Source organism: Mustelus asterias, chromosome 11 (genome assembly GCF_964213995.1).
Source record: "Mustelus asterias chromosome 11, sMusAst1.hap1.1, whole genome shotgun sequence".
Taxonomy (NCBI): Eukaryota; Metazoa; Chordata; class Chondrichthyes; order Carcharhiniformes; family Triakidae; genus Mustelus; species Mustelus asterias.
In genome coordinates, this window is record NC_135811.1 from 3,930,286 (window position 1) to 3,954,409 (window position 24,124).

The 24,124-nt window shown below is 44.4% G+C and overlaps 1 protein-coding gene across 1 annotated transcript in view; it reads left to right on the plus strand.

Moving 5' to 3' along the window:
- prom2 (prominin 2) overlaps positions 1-24,124 on the plus strand; it is a 92,125-nt gene that overhangs the window by 27,069 nt on the left and 40,932 nt on the right. Inside the window, exons 5-12 of the mRNA XM_078223038.1 lie at positions 1,899-1,962; positions 4,991-5,080; positions 7,149-7,345; positions 8,671-8,745; positions 10,059-10,122; positions 13,949-14,108; positions 15,817-15,969; positions 21,967-22,090. Of these exons, the coding sequence (XP_078079164.1) occupies positions 1,899-1,962; positions 4,991-5,080; positions 7,149-7,345; positions 8,671-8,745; positions 10,059-10,122; positions 13,949-14,108; positions 15,817-15,969; positions 21,967-22,090 (927 nt within the window). The remainder of the gene's footprint in view (positions 1-1,898; positions 1,963-4,990; positions 5,081-7,148; positions 7,346-8,670; positions 8,746-10,058; positions 10,123-13,948; positions 14,109-15,816; positions 15,970-21,966; positions 22,091-24,124) is intronic.

Sequence of the window (24,124 nt, forward strand, 5' to 3'; positions counted from 1 at the left end):
AAAAAGGACCCATTTTATAGTTTTTCCGATATCCGTTGTGTTGCATCAGAGAAGAATGTGACACTCATAACTGATGTCCCTCACCTGTGGGATTTACTATTGTTGGTATGTTTCTCAGGAAAAGCTCTACCCTTTGCTCGGCAAGAAACAGCTCAGCTTTTGTACAAGTTCCCTGGTGTCAGGCCCAGTCTGTGCTGGATGTGCTGACCTCACTCAGTCCAGGGAAGGTGACAGTTAGCCTCGATCGCCCAGGTTGGGAAGGAGAGAATTGTAGAGGTTTTCCTTCCTGTTCTGTAAAATCTGCTGGATTTGTAAGTGGAAGCATAGGCAACCTGGCCTTGATGACCATCACAGTCGAATAGTTTTCCAAAACTTGTTGCAGGTCAGTAAGCATAGGGGGTGATGGGTGAATGAGATTTGGAGAGAGTTAAGACATGACAGTGTAATTGTCAATGAGCGTGTGTTTATGTCGTTCACACATTAGAGAACAAATTTCTTTCTAAAATTAGAACTTCCAGCCGCATGACTGTTTTTTAAAGTTTTTTTTTAGTTTATTTGCTGGTGTCACAAGTAAGACTTACATTAACACTGCAATGAAGTTACTGTGAAAATCCCCTGGTCGCCACACTCCAGCGCCTGTTCGGGTACTCTAAGCCAGAATTTTGCACGGCCCAACGCACTTAACCAGCATGTTTTTCAGACTGTGGGAGGAAACTGGAGCACCTGGAGGAAACCCACGCAGACACGGGGAGAACATGCAGACTCCACACAGACAGTGACCCAAGCTGGGAATTGAACCTGGGTCCCTGGCACTGTGAGGCTGCAGTGCTAACCACTGTGTCACTGTGCTGCCACAAGTATTAGTATCGTCCCTCCTCATGAGAGTTATCTTAATCCCATGTGCCCCATGTCCCTTTATTCTCCAATCTTTCAGCCATCTATTCAATCTATTCTTAAGCATTGGTATGATCTTGACCACCAACTCACCAGTGCTACCCGACAATGCTTCTATTTGAAAATTCTCATCCTTGTGTTCAAATTCTATATGACGTTGCCCCTCACTCGCTGTTTCACCTCCTCCAGCCCTACACAGCCCTAAATTATCTGCATTTCACTAATTCCGACCTCTTGTGTGTCATACGTTTTAATCGCTCTATCATTGGTGGCCGTGCCTTCAGATGACCATGCCCTAAGCTATGGAATTCCCTCCCTAAACCTTTCTGTCTCTTTCTCTGTCTCTGGCTCCTCCTTTAAGATGCTCCTTAAAACCTGCCTCTTTAACCAAGCTTTCCCAATATCTTCTTATGTGAATCAATGCCAAAATAATGTCCAAAATATTTTTATTGACATTGCTCTTGTGAAGTGCCCTTGTAGGTGGCACGGTAGCACAGTGGTTAGCACTGCTGCTTCATAACGCCAGGGACCCAGGCTTGATTCCCGGCTTGGGTCACTGTCTGTGTGGAGTTTGCACGTTCTCCCCGTGTCTGCGTGGGTTTCCTCCGGGTGCTCTGGTTTCCTCCCACATTCTGAAGGACATGCTGGTTAGATGCATTGACCCGAACAGGTGCCGGACTGTGGCGACTAGGGAAATTTCACAGTAACTTCATTGCAGTGTTAATGTAAGCCTTAATTGTGACTAACAAATAAAGTTTTTTTAAAAAGTGCTTTGGGATATTTAGTTATAATAAATGTGCTGCATAAATGTAAATTGTTACTGTATGTGTTTCAGGAGTGGGTTTGTATTATGCATATATTTTGAAATCTGACTTTTTTAATCGGTATAATTCTGGGCACTTGGTTAGGGTGGGAGGACATGTATTCAGGAGCTGCATGTTATTTTCAGAAGTTACGTGCATATGTTGAGATTTTAATTTTTCTTTAAACTAATTTTTCTTCAGCAAATCAGAGCGATCACTGATGCCAGTGCAGTCCCAATAAACAGTGTCACAGATAACCTGGACAGTAAGTAATGATTTATGGTTGAAGGATTGATTTAGCCGGTGCAAGTTCTGTGTATACTTCAGCTGGATAGAACTATTCCAATTCCATGTTGCTACCTTTGTCAAGATGGCGCCGGAGTGAGGCCACTTCCTGCGAGCTGTCCCTTCAAATTCAATCTTTTACTCTCGTTCTATACTCTTAAAACTGAACTCTAACTCTTAAACTCTCTAATAATGCTCTTCTTACACTATATTCTGCACCCTCTCCTTTCCTTCTCCCCTATGTACTTTATGAATGGTATGTTTTGTCTGTATCGCACGCGAGAAACAATACTTTTCACTATATCCCAATACATTGAATCATAGAATCCTACAGTGCAGAAGGAGGCCATTCGGCCCATTGAATCTGCACCGACCACAATCCTACCCAGGCCCCATCCCCATAGACCCATGCATTTACCCTATCACCAACACACAAACCATGTCAGTTTGGCCAGTGGCTGTGATTCACTGAGATGGTTTGTATTTGTCCACAAGCATTTGAGGCCCACTCTCCCTGTCCAGTTCAAAAACTCTAACCAGCTGACTCTATGACCAAGATACAGCTGAGGATTTTCTCAGGTGTAAAAAGGATACATAATGAGGCAGATTTAACCCCTTGGTGCTTGTACGTAAAGCATCACGTGGATGAAAGAAACATGCTGTTGGGGGCTGAAGAAGGATGGTGAAAAAGATAGGATGGGAAAAATGGGAGGAATGGAGAAGAGGGCACACATGAAGAAGAGGACAAAGGATTAGGTAGCCATCAGGCAAAGGTGGAGACAGTTTATCCCTCAGTGTTGTCAATGACACAACACATAGTTGTGTCACATCTGTTCAATCACATTTCTTATGGTACCATAGACCTCGGTATAATTGAGAATCCTCCTCTGTGTACCCAAAGCCTGACTGGAATCATAGCTTTGAGTAAAGGGGATGTCCCTGAAGACCAGTTTTATGAGCAAAATTTAAATTTCATGGGATCAAAAGCACAGCAATGGCTGAAGGAGAATAGTCATCAATGGTTGCTTTTCAGATTGGAGGGAAGTTAAAGAATGGTGTCCTGCTGGGGTCAGTGTTGTGATAGTTTACAAGTGCAGTGTCAGACCAAATTTGACACTTCACCACATGTTTGAAATATTTAAGATCCTGAGGAGACTTGACAGGGGGGATGTGGAGAGAATGTTTCCTCTTGTGTGAGAATCTAGAACTGGAGGGGGGTCACTGTTTAAAAATAGGACAGAGATGAGGACCCTTTCTTATCCTCAGAGGGTTATGAGAGTTTGGAACTCTCTTCCTCAGAAGATGGTTAAGACAGAGCATCTGAATATTTTTAAGGCAGAGGTAGATAGAGTCTTGATTAACAAGGGGGTGAAAAGTTAGTGGGGACAGGCAGAAATTAAGATTAAAATTAGATCAGCCATGAGTTTATTGAATGGCGGAGAAGACTCAAGAGGCCGAGTGGCCTCCTTCTGCTCCTAATTGGTATGTTATTTGGACAGGTGTTATAAAGGGGAGGTTAATCCCCTCTCTGAGGATTAACCCGCAACCACTCAAAGAGAAGTGCCTCGCCTCATAATCTGTTAAAGTGTGTGAGAAATAGTACAGTCTGCTCTTCAGCAAATTTTAGTGGTTAAATCAAAATATCTACCGGAGACTCTGTAAAATCAACAAGTAACACTTTATTTATCTAACTAACAGTGAACTGGTTAAATAAACTATTAACAAACCCAATAAAACACTATTCTCATGGAATGTCTAGATAAATACAATTCCCACTCATTAACAAAAAAATAGAATTTTTAGTCACTCTCAAAATTTCAACCAGGTTTGTCGTCTTCTGGAATCTTCTGACTTCTTTTTGGTACCTTTTCTATTCGGATGAGCTAAAAGCTATTAGCTGTGGCAGAGGCAGTTGTTGGCTGTGTCTCTCTCTCTAAAGCTGTGGCAGAGGTAGTTGTTGGCTGTCTCTCTGGAGCTGAGAGCTGGCTCTTATACCCCTGATGACATACCAACACCCCCATAATAGGATTGGTTCTCAGGTCACCCAAATATCAAATTTAAATCTAATAGGCTGCTGTTATTCAAGTGCCTAATTTAAATTGATTGGGCAAAATTCAAAAACAGCCTGTTGTCTTGGCAACACGACTGCCTAGCCTCTCAATACAATGTTTCAGTCTGTGTACTCTATCTGCACCTGCATTTTTTTTAAAGAGACCATGCAATACTTTCACCTCTTAGCATTTTTACAATTTAAAAAATAATTTTCCAAACACCAACTTCGCAACGCAGGTGACCCCACTCCAGCCCAGGAGGTTTTAAGAAGCATCTTAAAGAGGAGAGAGACTTAGGGAGAGAGCCACAGAGTTCAGGACCAAAGCAACTGAAAACATGGCTGCCAATGGTGGAGTGTATGAGTCCAGAGATCCTGGAGGGTTGAGGGGAGATTACTGAGAGATGAGGCAACACAGGGATTGGAAAACAAAGATGGGAATTTTAAATTCAAGGCATCGCTGGAATGGAAGCCAGTGCTGGTCATCAACTAGAGAGATAATGGTAGCTGAGAGACAAGGCGAGTGTGAGAATCATTGAGCTAATGAAATAGAAAACACGCACAACGGAAAGATTTTTGACACACTCCTCCGATGGTTGTTGAGTGGCGATTGGTTAGAATGGAGCAGTGTTCAGAGTTGTGCTGGCAGCCAGAGATTTTTCCGATTGGCAGAAAATGTTGGTGAATATCCTGAATCCATGACAATACTGGGATTGGGAAAGGCGGGAAGCAGATTCCCTATCTTGTTATATGGGTAAAAAATAAGATGATGTTACAATACTTAAAACGTCTGTGTGTTGCTCTTACCCCATCCCCACTCCCGCTAGTATGATTGCATCTGGCTCCCAGTGTTAAATGAATCAAGGTTGAATCCAGCAATCTGTGGCTGTACAAACTGCAGCTTATGTCTTTTGCATAATCTTATTTTAAATGATCCTGATTGATTTGTGATTTTCAGACATTGGGTTAGATCTTGGAGTTCCAATCCTGAAGAAACTGGGTGAAACCACCTACGATGCACTGAATTCAGCATCTCAGCTGGCACAAGGTAATGGCTGCAATGTGCAGAGAATAATACAGCAAATACCTCGTTTATTGACGCTTTAGACGGATTGCTTAAAGTATATTTATTCATTAGTGTCACAAGTGGGCTTACATTAACACTGCAATGAAGTTACTGTGAAAATCCCCTAGTCACCACACTCTGGCACTTGTTCGGGTACACTGAGGGAGAATTTAGCATGGCCAATGCACCCTTACCAACATGCCTTTCGGACTGTGGGAGGAAACCGGAGCACCCGGAGGAAACTCACGCAGACATGGGGAGAACACGCAAACTCCTCACAGTGAGCCAAGCTGGGAATCGAACCCAGGTCCCTGGAGTCATTAGAAAATGATAGGAGGAACCTGGGTGCTTTTCCCACAGATTTGATTTTTGTCAGTGGGGGAAGGGCGAGGTGTGGTTGACACAGGAGAGAAACCTGAGGTTTCCTCAATGGCAGGGCCATTGCAGATTAAACAGACCCCATTTTGGCAGATGCAAAGCCTGGCCCTGGTGAACTGGTCTGATTGTCGTTGTCATGGAGGGCATGATTGGCCATGGGGGGGGGGGGGGGGGGGGGGGGGGCGGTGGTGGGGGGGGTTGAGGGAGTGTGAGGTGTGGGATCATGAAATCCTACAAAATAACTGGAACCAAGTGACAGAGAACTGAGGAGGTATTTCGAACTAGCTTACCTCAGCACATGTCCACCCCAGTGTCTGGCCTCAATTTCTGCTGTACCTGTCCTGGGAGTGTTTGATGGGGTAAACACAGTCAGAAGTTTAACAACACCAGGTTAAAGTCCAACAGGTTTATTTGGTAGCAAAAGCCACACCAGCTTTCGGAGCTCCAAGCCCCTTCTTCAGGTGAGTGGGAATTCTGTTCACAAACAGGGCATATAAAGACACAGACTCAATTTACATGAATAATGGTTGGAATGCGAATACTTACAGCTAATCAAGTCTTTAAGATACAAACAACGTGAGTGGAGAGAGCATTAAGACAGGTTAAAGAGATGTGTATATTGTCATTGTCATGGAGGGCATGATTGGCCATGTGGTGGTGGGAAGGGTGGGGGGGGGGGGGGGGGGGCTGGTGGAGGGGGGGAGATGTGTTGGACTTTAACCTGGTGTTGTTAAACTCCTTACTGTGTTTACCCCAGTCCAATGCCGGCATCTCCACATCAGTGTTTGATGGGGACAGTGTAGAGGGAGCTTTACTCTGTATCTAACCCCATGCTGTACCTGTCCTGGGAGTGTTTGATGGGGATAGTGTAGAGGGAGCTTTACTCTGTATCTAACCCCGTGCTGTACCTGTCCTGGGAGTGTTCGATGGGGGCAGTGTAGAGGGAGCTTTACTCTGTAACTAACCCCGTGCTGTACCTGTCCTGGGAGTGTTTGATGGGGATAGTGTAGAGGGAGCTTTACTCTGTATCTAACCCCATGCTGTACCTGTCCTGGGAGTGTTTGATGGGGATAGTGTAGAGGGAGCTTTACTCTGTATCTAACCCCGTGCTGTACCTGTCCTGGGAGTGTTTGATGGGGACAGTGTAGAGGGAGCTTTACTCTGTATCTAACCCCGTGCTGTACCTGTCCTGGGAGTGTTCGATGGGGGCAGTGTAGAGGGAGCTTTACTTAACGCTGCAGCCCACTCTGCCACATTATCAGGTCCGCCAAAGAAATGCCAACTGCTCTTGTTAAAAACAACAGGAGAAATTTCTTTACTCGAGAGTGATGGATTGGGAAGCTGACTCCCACAAGGAGTAGTTACAGTGAATAGTGTGGATACATTCCAGTGGAATCTAGATAAAGACACGACAGAGAAAGGAATAGAAGGTTATGTAGATCAGGTGATTTGAAGAGGGGTGGGAGGAAGCTCTTGTGGAGTTGTCCCAATTGGGCCGAATGGCCTGTCTGTACTGTAAACACTTTGCGAGACTAGGTCGCAGGGAAATATTGAGAAAGGATGAAAAGTGGGTGGAGAATGTGCTTCCCACCGGGAGGAGGTGTTGTGAAGTTTTGTTTGCATTCTGACTGATTCTCTCTCTCGGTCACAATGTACCTGTTTTTATTCACAGATATCACTGAGATGAATGACAAGCTGCTGCTCATAAACTCGACAGCAGCTCGGCTGCTCCAGCAACAGGAGGTCCTGGAGCAGAATCTGACAGCCATTCGCCAAAACATCAACAACACGCTCAATAAGTGTGGCTCACAATGCAGCAGCAGCCAGGGCCTGGTGGCCAATCTTACCCTTTCTGCCAATTTTAGCACGGTACAGAATGTGCCTGCCATTGATCTAATCTCACCTCCTCCAGCCTCATAATCGCTGAGATAATTGTCTTCCTTCAATTCCGGCCTCATAATCGCCCCCCGATTTTCATTGCTCCACCTGCGGCTTGTGTCCTCAGTCCTAACGAACGGCACGTTGGCACAGTGGTTAGCCAGGGACCTGGGTTCGATTCCCATGGGGTCACTGTCCTCTAGTTGCCACACTCTGGCGCCTGTTCGGGTACACTGTGGGAGAATTTAGCACGGCCAATGCACCTAACCAGCACGTCTTTTGGACTGTGGGAGGAAACCGGAGCACCCGGAGGAAACCCATGCAGACACGGGGAGAACGTGCAGAGTCCGCACAGACAGTGACCCAAACCGAGAATCGAACCCGGATTCCTGGCGCTGTGAGGCAGCAGTGCTAACCACTGTGCCACCGAGCCGTCCAATGTTTTGAATGTTTAATTGGAGTCGGGATTCCTTTTGTTTTTGGAGGCACTGGTGTTGAGTTAACTAACTGCCGCTCTCTATGTTGAACCTGTAGTGTTAGGACCGCTAACACTATGGCCATTAGCATCATAATGCGCGATTATGATTCATGAAGGTTTTGCCCTTGCGAGGAGGCAGCTGGACCAGACTCCTCATTCCCGTGGCCATTAACACCTTGAAACTGCTGCAAGGCATCAGGTTACTGGCTGAACTATTTGCTAGTTCAGCAATTCTCCATTTGTAACAGCACCGGGAACAATGACTTTATAAAATCATCCAGCTGATGAATATATATATATATATATTTTCCATCACGTTTGGACCATGACATTGGCCAGAGAGAGGTACAATGATGCATCCACAAAGTTACTTCAAAGGAATAAGGAGATCTCTGAGAGTGAGCCTGGTCCATTGCCAGGTAACCCTCCAGCAGCTCCGCCAACATTACTGGACACTTAACCCAAAGTCCCACTTAAAGTCTCAAAGTCCCACTCAAAGTAGCTCAAAGTCCCACTAAACAATAGAGCCATGTCACCCAACAGCAAGGACCGCCATCATTCCTCCCTCGCAAGGAACACAGTGAGGTTGATGTTAGCGTGGGGCAGGGATTGGTGTGTGAGGATGTTGGATGAATCACAAGCTCCCAGTGCCAAGGACTGGAGTGATTGGAGTATCAGCAAGATTGGACTCCCATCCAGGATTCACTGCCGAGCTGGTATCAGAACAGGAATTCACGTTGAGAAAATGTGCGATCTCGTCTTGACTCTATTGCTGAAGTAACCAAATTAAGATGTGATGTGAATTCAGATGTTCAAATCACTTTGACTTTCTCAACAGGTTCCCAATATGGACAAAGAGATAAAGGCCATGAAGCAATTGGTGAAAGCTGACCTCCCTTTCTTTGTACAAGAGGTACAGTAGTTGTAGCCACATTCACCAAGCTTTCTGTGTTCATAATGACTTGAACATTGAAGGTTAAGCTGTTCATTAAACTATTCCCCAGGGAGACTCTTCATGACGGGAAAGTGTTGAAATCCAAGGAGCATAAGCTGAAGATAGGAAGTCAGGAATAGGATGAACATTAAGGGACAGTTTTCACCCAAAAGGTGCTTCCAGAGAAAGCACATGGACAGTATTAATGGGATAAAGAGACAATTAGAGATGAGAAAAAAAAATAGAAGCTGTTTTTGCTGAAATTATGCAGTCATTCCCATGCATTAATTTATCTGAGTGACTCATTCCCAAGTTTCTGTGAGAAAATAATCATAAAAGGATATGACACAGAATGAGATCTCTGATACAAACACCTTTTCAGGTGTCAATAACACTGACTGATATCTATTATTCTCTGTAACAACAGAGTCTCCATTACTCTCTCCAACTCCATTGTTTTCCATCATTCTCAGTTATAGAAAACTCTCAATCTATAAAATTCTATAACTCAGTTTCTTTCAGGAATTCATTAACTTGCTGTTTCTTTTATTCATTCATGTGATGTGGGCGTTGCTGGCTGGGCATTTGATGCCCAGCCCTAATTGCCCTTGAACTGAGTAGCTTGCTTTAGGCTATTTCAGAGGGCAGTTAAGAGTCAACCACATTACTGTGGGTCTGGAGTTGCATGTAGGCCAGACCAGGTAAGGACGGCAGATTTCCTTCCCTAAAGGACATTAGTGAACCAGATGGGTTTTTACAACAATCGACAATGGTTTCATGGTCATCAGTACGGAGCCTGGTGTTTCCATTCCAGATTTTATTAATTGAATTTAAATTCTACCAGCTGCCATGGTGGGATTTGAACCTGTGTCCCTAGAACATTATGTGGAGACTGGGTGTTGGACTGGGGTGGGCACAGTAAGAAGTCTCACAACACCAGGTTAAAGTCCAACAGGTTTATTTGGTATCATGAGCTTTCGGAACACTGCTCCTTTATCTGGTGAGTGAGGACTCCAACAGGTTGAAGACTCCGAAAGCTCATGATATCAAATAAACCTGTTGGACATTAACCTGGTGTTGTGAGACTTCTTACTATGCCTAGAACATTAGCCTGGGCCTCTGGATTACTGTTGCAGTGATGTTACCACTATACCACCATCTATCTCCTCCTTTGATTCGCTCCCAGTAATAAGTTGGTCATTATTCACAATTACGCAGCCTCTGTAATCTGCCTGTAATTTTGTAATTCAACACCTTGTCTCAGTCCTAATATGTTTGTTCCTTCTGCAAAGGGTTACAAGGCTTTTAATGACACACCAGCTCTGCTTGTCAACCAGTCAGCCAGCGCTATGACAGGTAAGTGCAGTCCTTGGATGTAAAGCTAAGCAGCCTTTGTGCTGCATATTGATGTGGCTGTGCACAAAATGAAGTAAATCTGTGCCAGTAACATTCAACTTTTACTTTCGTCTTCCTAAGTGCCATGATACCCATCCAATGGGCAATGCCAGTGTGTGGCTGCAATGTACCATGTGCATAAGGGGTAATGCACAGCACCAACCTATCAACTAATACTTGATACCCAGTTGGAGCTGGAATGGATGTGTGTTTTCTCAGAACCGGAGTGTGGCGACTAGGGGATTTTTACAATAACTTTAATGCAATAACTTTAAGCCGACCTGTGACACCAGTAAATAAACATAAACTTTAGGTAAGTGAGAGAATTCGGCACAGTGAGGGAGGAGGTACTTAACTGATCTTCACAAAAAAGAGTAGTGTGACAGAGGGAGTCAGAAAGACCCCAAAGCTGAAGCCCGGGGTATTAATGAGATGTGCCGGTAAATGATTGGTGAATGGTTGATGGCCAACAGGGTGGCCAAGTGCTGAGGCCTGCCAGCATTGTCTGGGACTTTGTCGCAGATATATTGTAACATGTTAGGCTCTCTAACCCCCATCCTCACATCTCCCATCCCCACCATACCCCCATGGCTCATACACTCAATGTCAAATCACCCAGTATTTATCATGGTCAGTCCTCAGAAAATGTGCTGAGATTAAATAAAACAAAGTTCTTAAAATCTAATACGGCTTTCTTTTTATTATTTCACGGGATTCAGACATCGCTGGCTAGGCCAGTATTTATTCCCCATCCCTGATTACCCTTGGGAAGGTGTTGTCGAACCACCTTCTTGAATTTCTGCAGTCCATGTGGTGTAGGTACATCCACAGTGCTGTTAGCGAGGGACTTCCAGAATTTTGACCCAGCGACAGTGAAGGAAAGGTGATATATTTCCAAGTCAGGACAGTATTTAGCTTGGAGGGTAACTGGCAGGTGGTGGCATTCCCATGCATCTGCTGCACTTTTCATTCTAGGTGGTAGAAGTCGTGGGTTTGGAGGGTGCTGTCGAAGGAACCTCAGTGGATTGCTGCAGTGTATCTTGTAGATGGTACACACTGCTGCCATTGTGCAGCATTGTTGAAGCAGCTAAAATTGTTGGGCCTTGGACATTATCCTGAGGAACTCCAAAAATGATGCCCTAGGACTGAACTGATTGCTCAGGAAGATATTTGAAGACGCCTTCATTATATATACTTCATGATATTCAAAAAATCCCATTCCTGAAAACCCAGTGGAAGTTTTTAATTCTCAAGTTCTCAGCATACTTTTGAGCATGCTACATCAAAGATGGTTAAATCTTTAATCATTTTTGAAGCTGTTAAACTGTGAACTAAGAACACCTATCACAACTTTTGAAAATCTGCCAAGCATTCATAGACATTCCTGAATTAAAGGTCAACAAACAGTTAATGAAACTTCTCAGGCAGATGCTACACCATCTATTTAACAGACGGTGGCTGGAATTCTCTGGTCATTTATGCCTGTGGGATTCTCAAGTCATGCCGCCGGTGCAACTCATGTCATGATCGCTCCGGCCTCCTGCCACTGAGAAAAATGCTGAGGGGATACCAGAGAATCTTGCCCAGTGTTTTCTTAAACACACTTTGTTTAGACTAGACTAGAAAACAGACTTGTCTGCCCATCAGGACCATTTATATCTACTCCATAAATGTGTGACTCCCATACTACTGATGAAACCCCTTGCAGCTGCCAAATGGGGTTTGAACCGTGTTGAGTTCAAATGGCCCTCCTGTGCTTAGATTTCCTGCTTGTGTGGTTCATGTCCTTTCCCTTAGTGGCAAAAGTTAGACCTGTCAGAAATAAGGGGTGGCGGGGGGTGGGGGGGCGGTGGGGGGGGGGGGGGGGAGGGGATTCCATATCCAGGTCCCATTTGTTATTTTTAAAGTTCCAATAAATTCTCCTGAATCTGTTAAAATCTGATCCTAGGTTCGAGAACCAACCTGGAAAATATTATTTTAGACCAGTTAATTACTAAATAATGAAACAGGATTAATTAATGACCAGATCGTAAAGGATTCGCTAGGTAAGAGTGATCATAGCATGTGGAATTTCACATTCGGTTTGATGGTGAGAAATTTGAGCCTGAAGCTAGTCTCCTAAACTTAAAAAAAGGCAATTACAAGGTTATGAAGACAGATTTGGCTGAAATGAAATGGGAAAATAGGTGAAAAGGTAAAAGGTAGAGAAACAGTGGCAGACATTTAAAGAAATACTTCATAACTTTCAACAATGATATATCCCATTCAGAAAGAAAGACACTAAGCGAATGATGCCCCATGTGTGGGTACCTAAGGAAGTTAAGGACGGAATCAAACTGAAATGAAAGATGCTGAAAAGATTAGTAGTATGGCTGAAGATTGGGAAAATTTTAGACACCAGCAAAGGCTGACTAAGATTAAAAGAGGGAAACATTGGAGTCTGAGAGAACAGTGACAAAAGCATCAAGGATGGGGGTTTGGGCAACACCTGGGCTAAGATAGGCAGAGACAAAAACCAATCTCAAAACCATCAGTTGACCTAGAATCTGCATTCCATATAGAGAGAATTCCAGATTCCACTGCTTTTTGTGTGAAGAAATAATTCCCAGTTTCACTCCTGACTAACCTAGCTCTCAACTCTCGATTGTGACCTTTTATTCAGGATTTTCTCACTAAAGACAATTGTTTTCCTGTATCTACTCATCACCACACTCTATCATGCCTTGATTAAATCTCCCCCTGCCCCCACTCACCTCTGGTGCTTAAAATAATTCCATCCAGGGTTGGCGATGTATGTGTATATATATTGTATGTTGAGGTTTGGGGTGTGGACTGCTCCTTTAAGAATCTGGGTCAGGTGACCCCTGGGCTATTAGCTTCTGGTGACATTGAACCCACACCTCCCTGTGAAAAAATATCATACCCTGCACAACTCACTGTAACACTCTGATATACCCCACATCCCTCACTGTGCGACTCTGATATATCCCATACCCTTCACTGTGCCACTCTGATATATGTCACTGTTAACCTGGTGTTGTGAGACTTCTTACTGTGCTATTAGCTCCACCCAGTGTGGGACCGTGTTGGGCAGACTTAGACCTGACTATGAATGAATGCACACCTTCAATAAACAGCTCCCAATATTGAAGTATTTAAGCCTATCTTGTGATTCTTTATGCCCTTTAGTCCACAGGGGCAAACATAACACCCTCAACATTTCAGCTCTTTCACCTGGATTCATTCTCTGCTGAATCTTCCAAGGCTCAGATATCCTTCTTGAGGTGTGTTCCCAAGAATGGACACAATGGCTGGAATTTTACCGCCACAGGCTGACAGAACGGAATTCTCCGTTGGCCTCGGGCAGGATTTTACGAGCCTCGCCTGAGCGAGGTTGTAGCATACCAGCCAATGTCACCAGATAGAGGTTACGGCCAATCCCGCCAGTGGGAACTTCTGGTCCCGCCGACTGTGAACCTCCACTGTGGGTTTCCCGGCAACGCCTGGTACATCCACCAGGAAAATCCCATTGATCTGATCCCATCACTGGCCAATGGCAGGCTGCCTCAACCTGCACGAAACATGCTACAGGGAGCGTGGAAAATTCTATCAGGGCTTTGACCAGGGCTGTGTACAACTGAAGCATCATTTCCTCCCCTTCTTACTGCAGTCCCTTGAAATATAGCAGAACCTTCTGTTTGTTCCGAATCTATTTTGCACACCAGCTTCAAGCACTTGTTTAAATAAATAATTTCATACATGTACATTTTTTTTATCTTTCACACAGAAATTAAGAAGAGCATAAAGGACATTGAGACGCAGATAAAAAATATCACAAATGAGTTTCCAGTATTAACCTCAATAACATCAGTCAGTTCTGAGATAGACAACATTAATACCTCAATGAATAAATACCTCCCACAGGTCCAGCAGGCAGATAAGTACAGGTAAGAGAGGAGATGAGTGGCAGTAATGCATACCTGATATAACACACATCAATCATTATAACACTCCAATATAGCCCAAACTCCTGACTATCACAATAACATAACCCACACCTCCCTGTGAAAAAATATCATACTCTGCACAACTCACTGTAACACTCTGATATACCCCACATCCCTCACTGTAACACTCTGATATACCCCACACCCCTCACTGTGCGACTCTGATATATCCCATACCCGTCACTGTGCCACTCTGATATATCTCACACCCCTCACTGTAACACTCTGATACATCCCATACCCTTCATTGTAACACTCAGAAATATCCCACACCCTCACTGTAACACTCTGATATACCCCACACGCCTCACTGTAACACTCTGATATACCCCACACCCTCACTGTAACACTCTGATATACCCCACACACCTCACTGTAACACTCTGATATACCCCACACACTGTGGTAAACCACTGTTAGTTTATTGCCTGTGTGTGTGTGTGTGTGACATGCCTGGACATGCCCCTGCCGGCCCGGCCTGGGACTCCTCCCCCCTGGTCCAGGTATAAAGGTGACTGCTCCCCACCTCAGTCTTTGGACCAGTTCATCGGCATGGGTGTGCTCCAAGTCTTTTGCTAATAAAAGCCTATTTGTTCTAGCATACAAACTAGTCTTTGCTTGATTGATAGTGCATCACACACCCCACTGTAACACCCTGATATACCCCACACCCCTCACTGTGCTACTCTGATATACCCCACACCCCTCACTGTGCTACTCTGATACACCTCACACCCCTCACTGTAACACCCTGATATACGCCACACCCCTCACTGTAACACTCTGATACACCTCACACCCCTCACTGTAACACCCTGATATACCCCACACCCCTCACAGTGCTACTCTGATATACCTCACACCCCTCGCTGTGCTACTCTGATATAGCCCACACCCCTCACTGTGCTACTCTGATACACCTCACACCCCTCACTGTGCTACTCTGATATACCCCACACCCCTCACTGTAACACTCTGATACACCTCACACCCCTCACTGTAACACTCTGATATACCCCACACCCCCTCACTGTAACACTCTGATACACCTCACACCCCTCACTGTGCTACTCTGATATACCCCACACCCCTCACTGTAACACTCTGATACACCTCACACCCCTCACTGTAACACTCTGATACACCTCACACCCCTCACTGTGCTACTCTGATATACCCCACACCCCTCACTGTAACACTCTGATACACCTCACACCCCTCACTGTGCTACTCTGATACACCTCACACCCCTCACTGTGCTACTCTGATACACCTCACACCCCTCACTGTAACACCCTGATATACCCCACACCCCTCACTGTAACACTCTGATATACCCCACACCCCTCACTGTAACACTCTGATATACCCCACACCCCTCACTGTAACACTCTGATATACCCCACACCCCTCACTGTAACACTCTGATATACCCCACACCCCTCACTGTAACACTCTGATATACCCCACACACCTCACTGTAACACTCTGTTATACCCCACACCCCTCACTGTAACACCCTGATATACCCTGCACCCCTCACTGTAACACTCTGATATATTCCACATATGATATTTTTGATAATTGTTGTATTTCTGTGTATAAACCTTTGGATTTTGATGGCGTCTCTGTTATTCCTGAATTTCAGGTGGATAGTTGGGATTGTGCTGTCCTGTATAATTCTCCTGGTTGTCCTGTGCAATTACCTGGGAATGTTACTGGGAGCAACATGCCTGAATCCCAATGTGGATCCGACTGAAAGAAGCTTGTTTTCTAACTGCGGAGGGAATCTCTTCATGGCGTAAGAGGAATCTGAAATTTATATATTTATTTCCCTGGAATGAAGAGCTTGTCGTATGAGGAATGGTTGAGGACTCTGTGTCTGCACTCGTTGGAGTTTAGAAGGATGAGGGGGGGATCTTATTGAAACTTACAGGATACTGTGAGGCCTGGATACAGTGGACGTGGAGAGGATGTTTCCACTAGTAGGAAAAACTACACCAGAGGGCACAATCTCAGACTAAAGGGACCATCCTTTAAAACAGAGATGAGGAGGAATTTCTTCAGCCAGAGAGTGGTGAATCTGTGGAACTCTTTGCCGCAGAAGGCTGTGGGGGCCAGGTCATTGAGTGTCTTTAAGACAGAGATAGATAGGTTCTTGATCAAAAATCAGGAAAAAAGTTAAAAGGAAGGAGAACTCAGGAGATGTTATTAATGGAAGTGTTAGAATTCAAAAAGAAGGTACAAAAACCAGCATAAGGGCACTTTATCTGAATGCTCGTAGCATTCGAAACAAGGTAAATGAGTTTGCAGCACAAATCATTGTGAATGAGTATGGTTTGGTGGCCATTACAGAGTGGTCACGACTGGGAGTTAAATATCCGGGGGTATCAGACTGTTCGGAGGGACCGACAGGAAAGTAAGGGAGGTGGTGTAGCTCTGATATTTAAGGATGACATCAGGGCGGTAGCGAGAGATGATATAGGTTCTATGGAAAAAAAGGTTGAACCCATTTGGGTGGAAATTAGAAATAGTAGGGAGAAAAAGTCACTGATAGACGTAGTCTATAGGCCACCAAATAATGACACCATGGTGGGACGAGAAATAAACAAAGATGCATGTAAAAATGGTACAGCAATTATCTTGGGGGATTTTAATCTACATATCAATTGGTCAAACCAGGTCGGTCAAGGAAGCCTTGAGGAGGAGTTCATACAATGTATCCGCGATAACTTCCTTGAACAGCATGTAATGGAACCTACGAGGAAGCAAGCTATCCTAGATCTGGTCCTGTGTAATGAGACAGGAAAAATTAATGATCTCACAGTTAGGGATCCTCTTGGAAGAAGCGATCACAGAATTTAAAATACAGATGGAGTGTGAGAAGGTAAAATCCAATATCAGTGTCTTGTGCTTAAACAAAGGAGACTATAAAGGGATGAGGGAGGAGTTGGTTAAGGTAGACTGGGAGCAAAAGCTTTATGGCGGGACAATTGAGGAACAGTGGAGGACTTTCAAAGCGATCTTTCACAGTGCTCAGCAAAAGTATATACCAGTGATAAGGAAGGACTGTAGAAAAAGAGATAATCAACCATGGATATCTAAGGAAATAAAGGTGGGATCAAATTGAAAGAAAATGCATACAAAGTGGCAAAGATTAGTGGGAAACTAGAGGATTGGGAAATCTTTAAAGGTCAACAGAAAGCCACGAGAAAAGCTATAAAGAAAAGCAAGATGGATTATGAGAGAAAACTAGCTCAGAATATAAAAACAGATAGCAAAAGTTTCTACAAATATATGAAACATAAAAGAGTGGCTAAAGTAAACATTGGTCCTTTAGATGTGAAGGGGGATGTAATAACTGGAAATGAGGAAATGGCTGAGGCATTGAACAGGTATTTTGTGTCGGTCTTCACAGTGGAAGACACAAATAACATGCCAAAAGTTGATGACAGGAAGGCTATGGCAGGTGAGGACCTAGAAACTATCATTATCATGAAAGAGGTAGTGTTGGGCAAGTTAATGGGGCTAAAGGTAGACAAGTCTCCTGGCCCTGATGGAATGCATCCCAGGGTACTAAAAGATGGCGGGGGAAATAGCGAATGCACTAGTGGTAATTTACCAAAATTTGCTGGACTCTGGGGTGGTTCCCGCAGATTGGAAAACAGCAAATGTGACGCCACTGTTTAAAAAAGGAGGTAGACTAAAGGCAGGTAACTATAGGCCGGTTAGTTTAACATCTGGAGTAGGGAAAATGCTTGAATCTATCATCAAGAAAGAAATAGCAAGACATCGGGATATAAATTGTCCCATTGGTAAGATGCAGTATGTGTTCATGAAGGGCAGGTCATGTTTGACTAATTTGGTGGAATTCTTTGAGAACATTACATGCGCAGTGGATAATGAGGAACTTGTGGATTGGTGTATCTGGATTTCCCGAAGGCATTTGACAAGGTGCCGCACCAAAGGCTGCTACATAAGATAAAGGTGCACGGTGTTATGGGTAATGTATTAGCATGGACAGAGGATTGGTTAACTAACAGAAAGCAAAGAGTGGGGGTAAATGGGTGTTTTTCTGGTTGGCGATCAGTGACTAGTGGTGTGCCTCAGGGATCAGTGTTGGGACCGCAATTGTTTACGATTTACATAGATGATTTGGAGTTGGGGATCAAGTGTAGTGTGTCAAAATTCACAGATGACACTAAGATGAGTAGCAGAGTAAAGTGTGCAGAGGACGCTGAAAGTCTGTAAAGGGATATAGATAGTCTAAGTGAGTGGGCGAGGGTCTGGCAGATGGAGTTCAATGTTGGTAAATGTGAGGTCATCCATTTTGGTAGGAATAACAGCAAAATGGACTATTATTTAAATGGTAAAAAATTGCAGCATGCTGCTGTGCAGAGGGACCTGGGTGTCCTTGTGCAGGAATCTCAAGGAGTTGGTTTGGAGGTGCAGCAGGTAATTAAGAAGGCAAATGGAATTTTGTCCTTCATTGCTAGAGGGATGGAGTTTAAAAACAGTGAGGTTATGTTGCAGCTGTATAAGGTGCTGGTGAGGCCACACCTGGAGTACTGTGTACAGTTTTGGTCTCCTTACTTGAGAAAGGATATACTGGCACTGGAGTGCAAAGGAGATTCACTTGGTTGATCCCAGAGTTGAGAGGGTTGGCTTATGAGGAGAGATTGAGTAGACTGGGGCTATATTCATTAGAATTCAAAAGAATGAGGGGAGATCTTATAGAAACATATAAGATTATAGTATATTGTGTGATTGTGGAACTGTGTGGTCCAGTGTTCTGGGTGCCCAGGTTTATACACAGAAACTTCATACATCAGCGAGAGATGAGGAAGGTAAATGGAAGTTACAGGAAAGCAGGCTTGAAGCCACAATCAGATCAGCCATGAAAGGCCAACTCCTAATACTTTTTGTGCGTAAGATAGAAGCAGGGAAGTTGTTCCAACTGGCGGGTGAAACTAGAACTAGGGGGCATGGCCTCAAAATAAGGGGAAGCAGATTTAGGACTGAGTTGAGGAGGAACTTCTTCACACAAAGGGTTGTGAATCTGTGGAATTCCCTGCCCAGTGAAGCAGTTGAGGCTACCTCATTGAATGTTTTTAAGGCAAGGATAGATACATTTTTGAACAGTAAAGGAATTAAGGGTTATGGTGAGTGGGCGGGTAAGTGGAGCTGAGTCCACGAAAAGATCAGCCATGATCTTACTGAATGACGGAGCAGGCTCGAGGGGCCAGATGGCCTACTCCTGCTCCTAGTTCTTATGTTTTTATGATTAATAAGGGGATCAGGGTTTATGGGGAAAAGGCAGGAGAATGGGGATGAGAAAAATATCAGCCATGATTGAATGGCGGAGCAGACTCGATGGGCCGAGTGGCCTAATTCTGCTCCTATGTCTTATGATCTTATTTGAGATGGTCAAATTGCTTTACACTTACAGAGCCTCTCCATCCAATATCCCTGACTGACCCCTCTGATATACTCTTCTATCTCTGGGCCTGTTTGCAGTCCTGAACATGCCCAGTGTTGAGTTCTGGCACTGCTGGGACCGCGGAGCTGCTATGGCTAATCTGATTGGCCAGCAGCTCTTGAGAGCATGAGTGAAGGGCTGAGATCTCACTCTCATCTTGTACATGCCACCCACGGTGTGTTATTATTTTGGGGTGGCCTTGCAGGGGTTGGATAAGGTCCAACATTTCTTCCAGGAAGTAATGATTCACAACCCTCTCTCCCTGCCCCCTGCCCTCCAATGGAAACATAGAAACAAGAAGCAGGAGGAGGCCATTCGGCCCTTCGAGCCTGCTCCGCCATTCATTATGATCATGGCTGATCATCCAATTCTGTAAATTCAGACCCCCTTATGTGACTCTGTGTCAAAATTAGTTTTGTTTGGTGTTTCTCCTGAAGCTCCTGGGGACATTTGGACATGTTAAAAGTGCTATATAAATGTTAGTTTTTATTGGTGATCATACCAAGTTATCACCAACAATCACTGTCTAAATGCAGAGGATGATGTGGAGATGCCGGCTTTGGACTGGGGTAAACACAGTAAGAAGTCTAACAACACCAGGTTAAAGTCCAACAGGTTTATTTGGTAGCAAAAGCCACTAGCTTTTGGAACAGGCTGTCCCTGGACGAAGGGACAGCCTATTCCGAAAGCTTGTGTGGCTTTTGCTATCAAATAAACCTGTTGGACTTTAACCTGGTGTTGTTAGACTTCTTACTATAAATGCAGAGGAAACAGACCTTATACGCCAGTACATCTGTTTAGTTATGAATGGGTGATTCAGTCTTTCAGGATAATGACCTTTCATCTGCGGGGCCTAGATCCCAGTCTGCTGGAGTCAGTGCTCTAGATATCGTGATCAGTAATGAAGTAATGGCAGGAACCAATGGCCCTAAAGAAAACTTCTCACAAAGATCTCGCGATCTCTGCATTGGGGATTTTCCTTTTTCCAATGTCACTTTAAATTGGACACCAAGTCAATGGGACCTTCAGGTGTCCAGTAGCGGTGATGTCAACAAAGAAAGTCAGCAGCCAACCAAGTTGAAGTATTTTCACAGACAGCAACATCGGAAGTTAAAAACACTGATCATCCTTCACTTTTAATTTAATTTCTCAGTAAAATAACTAATTCTGATTATAGCTTAAGAAAGAAACAAAAACGTTATAAATAAACTTAAAAAAATATACTTAAAAAATATATGAGATTTGTGATTTGATATTCCTCAAATAATAAAGTCATTTTTTTTTCATTGCCAGTTAAGACGCTAAGCAGTATGCATGTGAAAAATTCAATTACACCTCATTCAGCAAAGTGAAACCTTTCAGGGGGTTTTACAGCAAGTCTAGAAACAGAGAAATGAAGTTTTTGGCAGTTCAGTGATTTCTAATTAATTACAGTCTGAAGAACCTCAACAGCGCACCCTAGAGGGAAGTGTAAAATCACTGACAGCAACCTCTGCATTTTTATGTTATTCTGCACCCTTTGTTTTTCATTCATTCATGGGCGTCGCTGGCTGGGCCATCCCATGTGAATGCCCATTCTTAGTTGCCCTTGAACTGAGTGTTTCACTCGGCCATTTCAGAGGGCAGTTGAGAGTGAACCACATTGCTGTGGGTCTGGAGTCACATGTAGGCCAAACCAGGTAAGGACGGTAGATTTCCTTCCCTAAAGGACATTAGTGAACCAGATGGGTTTTTCCGACAATCGACAATGGTTTCATGGTCATCAGTAGAGTCTTAATTCCAGATTTTAAAAAAAATTGAATTCAAATTTCACCATCTGCCGTGGCGGGATTCAAACCCGAGTCCCCCGAACATTAGCTGAATTTCTGGGCTAATAGTCCAGTGATAATACCACTGGGCCATCACCTCCCCATGTGAAAACTCCAGAAGTTGCAGTTTTGGTGGAGTTATGCTGGTGAACACTGACCATTTCACCATCATTCCAACTGCAAATTCCGGGCCAATATTAAACCTCCTCTGATGGTGACGCACCTAAATCAGTTTTATCTGAGCCACCACAGAACCGGGCAACATTGAGCACAGAATTGTTCCCTCGCTCAGGGAGGCAATAAAGATTGTTGCTGTGGGAAATGAAATTGTGATGCAGTGATAGTAAATAACACACTTTGTTGGTGAAGGATAAGGTGTGTAATTGGAAGAGTGGGAGGGAACTTTAAAGCCCACTCAGCACCCCCCACCCTCTATCGAAGACCTGTCCCGGGAGTGTTTGATCAAATCTTGTTGAATGTTAGTCACTAACACCTCACTCTGCTCCAACAGGGGAGCCAGCTTCAGTTTCATCTTCTCGTGGCTCTTGATGTTCTTTGTCTTTATCATGTTTATTGTGGGTGGAAATGTATATTCGCTGGTTTGCAAACCCTGGTATAATGATGAACTTTTCCAGGTAATACTCATTTGTATTTCTGTGTTGATATTGTTATCACTACCAGTATTGGCCTTGTCTCTTATCAGTGCTGCCTTCAATAGGTTCAACTTCAATCTTTTACTGGCTGTATTTTCCATTTCTTTCTGTCCATTGCTTGTGGTCCTCCACCTCTGGTCTCTTATTGCTTCTACCCCTTCACCTCCAATTTTCACATTCCCCATCCTCCACCGGCTCCAAGTTCCCCCACTGGGCTGCACGGTGGCACAGTGGTTAGCACAGCTGTCTCACAGTGCCAGGTTCCCGGGTTCGATTCCCAGCTTGGGTCACTGTCTGTGTGGAGTTTGCACGTTCTCCCCATGTCTGCGTGGGTTTCCTCCGGGTACTCCGGTTTCCTCCCACAGTCCGAAAGACGTGCTGGTTTGATGCATTAGCCATGCTAAATGATCCCTCAGTGTACCCGAACAGGCGCCGGGGTGTGGCAACTAGGGGATTTTCACAGTAACTTAATTGAAGTGTTAATGTAAGCATACTTATGACACTAATAAATAAACTTACCACTTAAACTTAAAAAATCTCTCACCATCCTGATACATATATCGCCGTTCCTTCACTGTCGCTGGATCAAAATCCTGGAACTCCCTCCCCAACAACACTGTGGGTGTTTCTACACCTCAGGATTGCAGCGGTTCAAGAAAGCTGCTTACCTTCTCAGGAGTAATTATAAGGAGGAGCAGAGTTAGGACTGAGTTGAGGAGGAACTTCTTCACCCAAAGGGTGAATTATAGAATTCCCCGCCCAATGAAGCCATTGAGGGTATCTTGTTGTATGCATATAAGACAAAGATAGTTAGATTTTTGAACAGTAAAGGAATCAAGGGTTATGGTGAGCGGGCGGGTAAGTGGAGTTGAGTCTATGAAAAGATGAGCCATGATCTTATTGAATGGCGGAACAGGCTCGTGGGGCCAAATGGCCTACTCCTGCTCTTAGTTCTTATGTTCTTAATGAGAAATGGGCAAGCAATACTTACCCAGTCAGTGACGCCACATCCCAGGAATGATATTTCTGTTTGTTTTGGATCTTCGCTCACATTTCTGTCCCTTTGGGGAATAATGGGAACGTTTTATCGACTGCATCAGTACTCCTTCTGTGGCTAGCAAGTCCTGCAGTGGGACTTGAACCAGATCTTTGGGCATAGAGGCAGGGGAGTTACTGAGCCATAAGACGTCCACTTTATATCAGTGTTCTGTGCTGTTTCTGAGAGACAAGACAAGGTGAGAATGCAAGGCTTTTTCGTAGAATCATAGAATCCTTACAGTGCAGAAGGAGGCCATTTGGCCCATCGAGTCTGCGCAGGCTCTCTCTGACAGAGTATCTTACCCAGGTCCTCTCGCCAGCCCTATTCTTGTAACACCGCATATTTCCCATAGCCAATGCACCTAACCAATGCATCTCTGGACTGTGGGAGGAAACCGGAGCACCTAGAGGAATCCTACGCAGACACGGGAAGAATGTACAGACTCCACACAGACAGCGACCCAAGGCCAGAATTGAACCCGAGTCCCTGGTGCTGTGAGGCAGCAGTGCTAACCACTGTGCCACCGTGTCACCCTCCGTGAAGAGAGATGGTATAGAATGACAGAAGGAGGCCATTCATCCCATTGTGCCTGTGCCAGCTCTTTGAAAGAGTTATTCAATTAGTTCCACTCCCTGCCTCTTTACTCATACTGCAAACTTCTCCCTGTCAAGTATTTATCCCATTTCCTGTTGAAAGTCACTTTTGAATCTGCGTCCATTGCCTTTTTAGGCAGTACGTTCCAGATCACAACAGTCCAAAGTGAAAAAAGGCTTCCCTCTTGTGGCCCCTGGCTCTTTTGTTTCCACTCCATCTGAAGAAGGGGCAGCGCTCCGAAAGCTAATGGTATTTGCTACCAAATAAACCTGTTGGACTTTAACCTGGTGTTGTTAAAACTCTTACTGTGTTCATCCCAGTCCAACGCCGGCATCTCCACATCTTTTGTTACTCACATTCAATCTGTCTGTTCTGGTTACTGA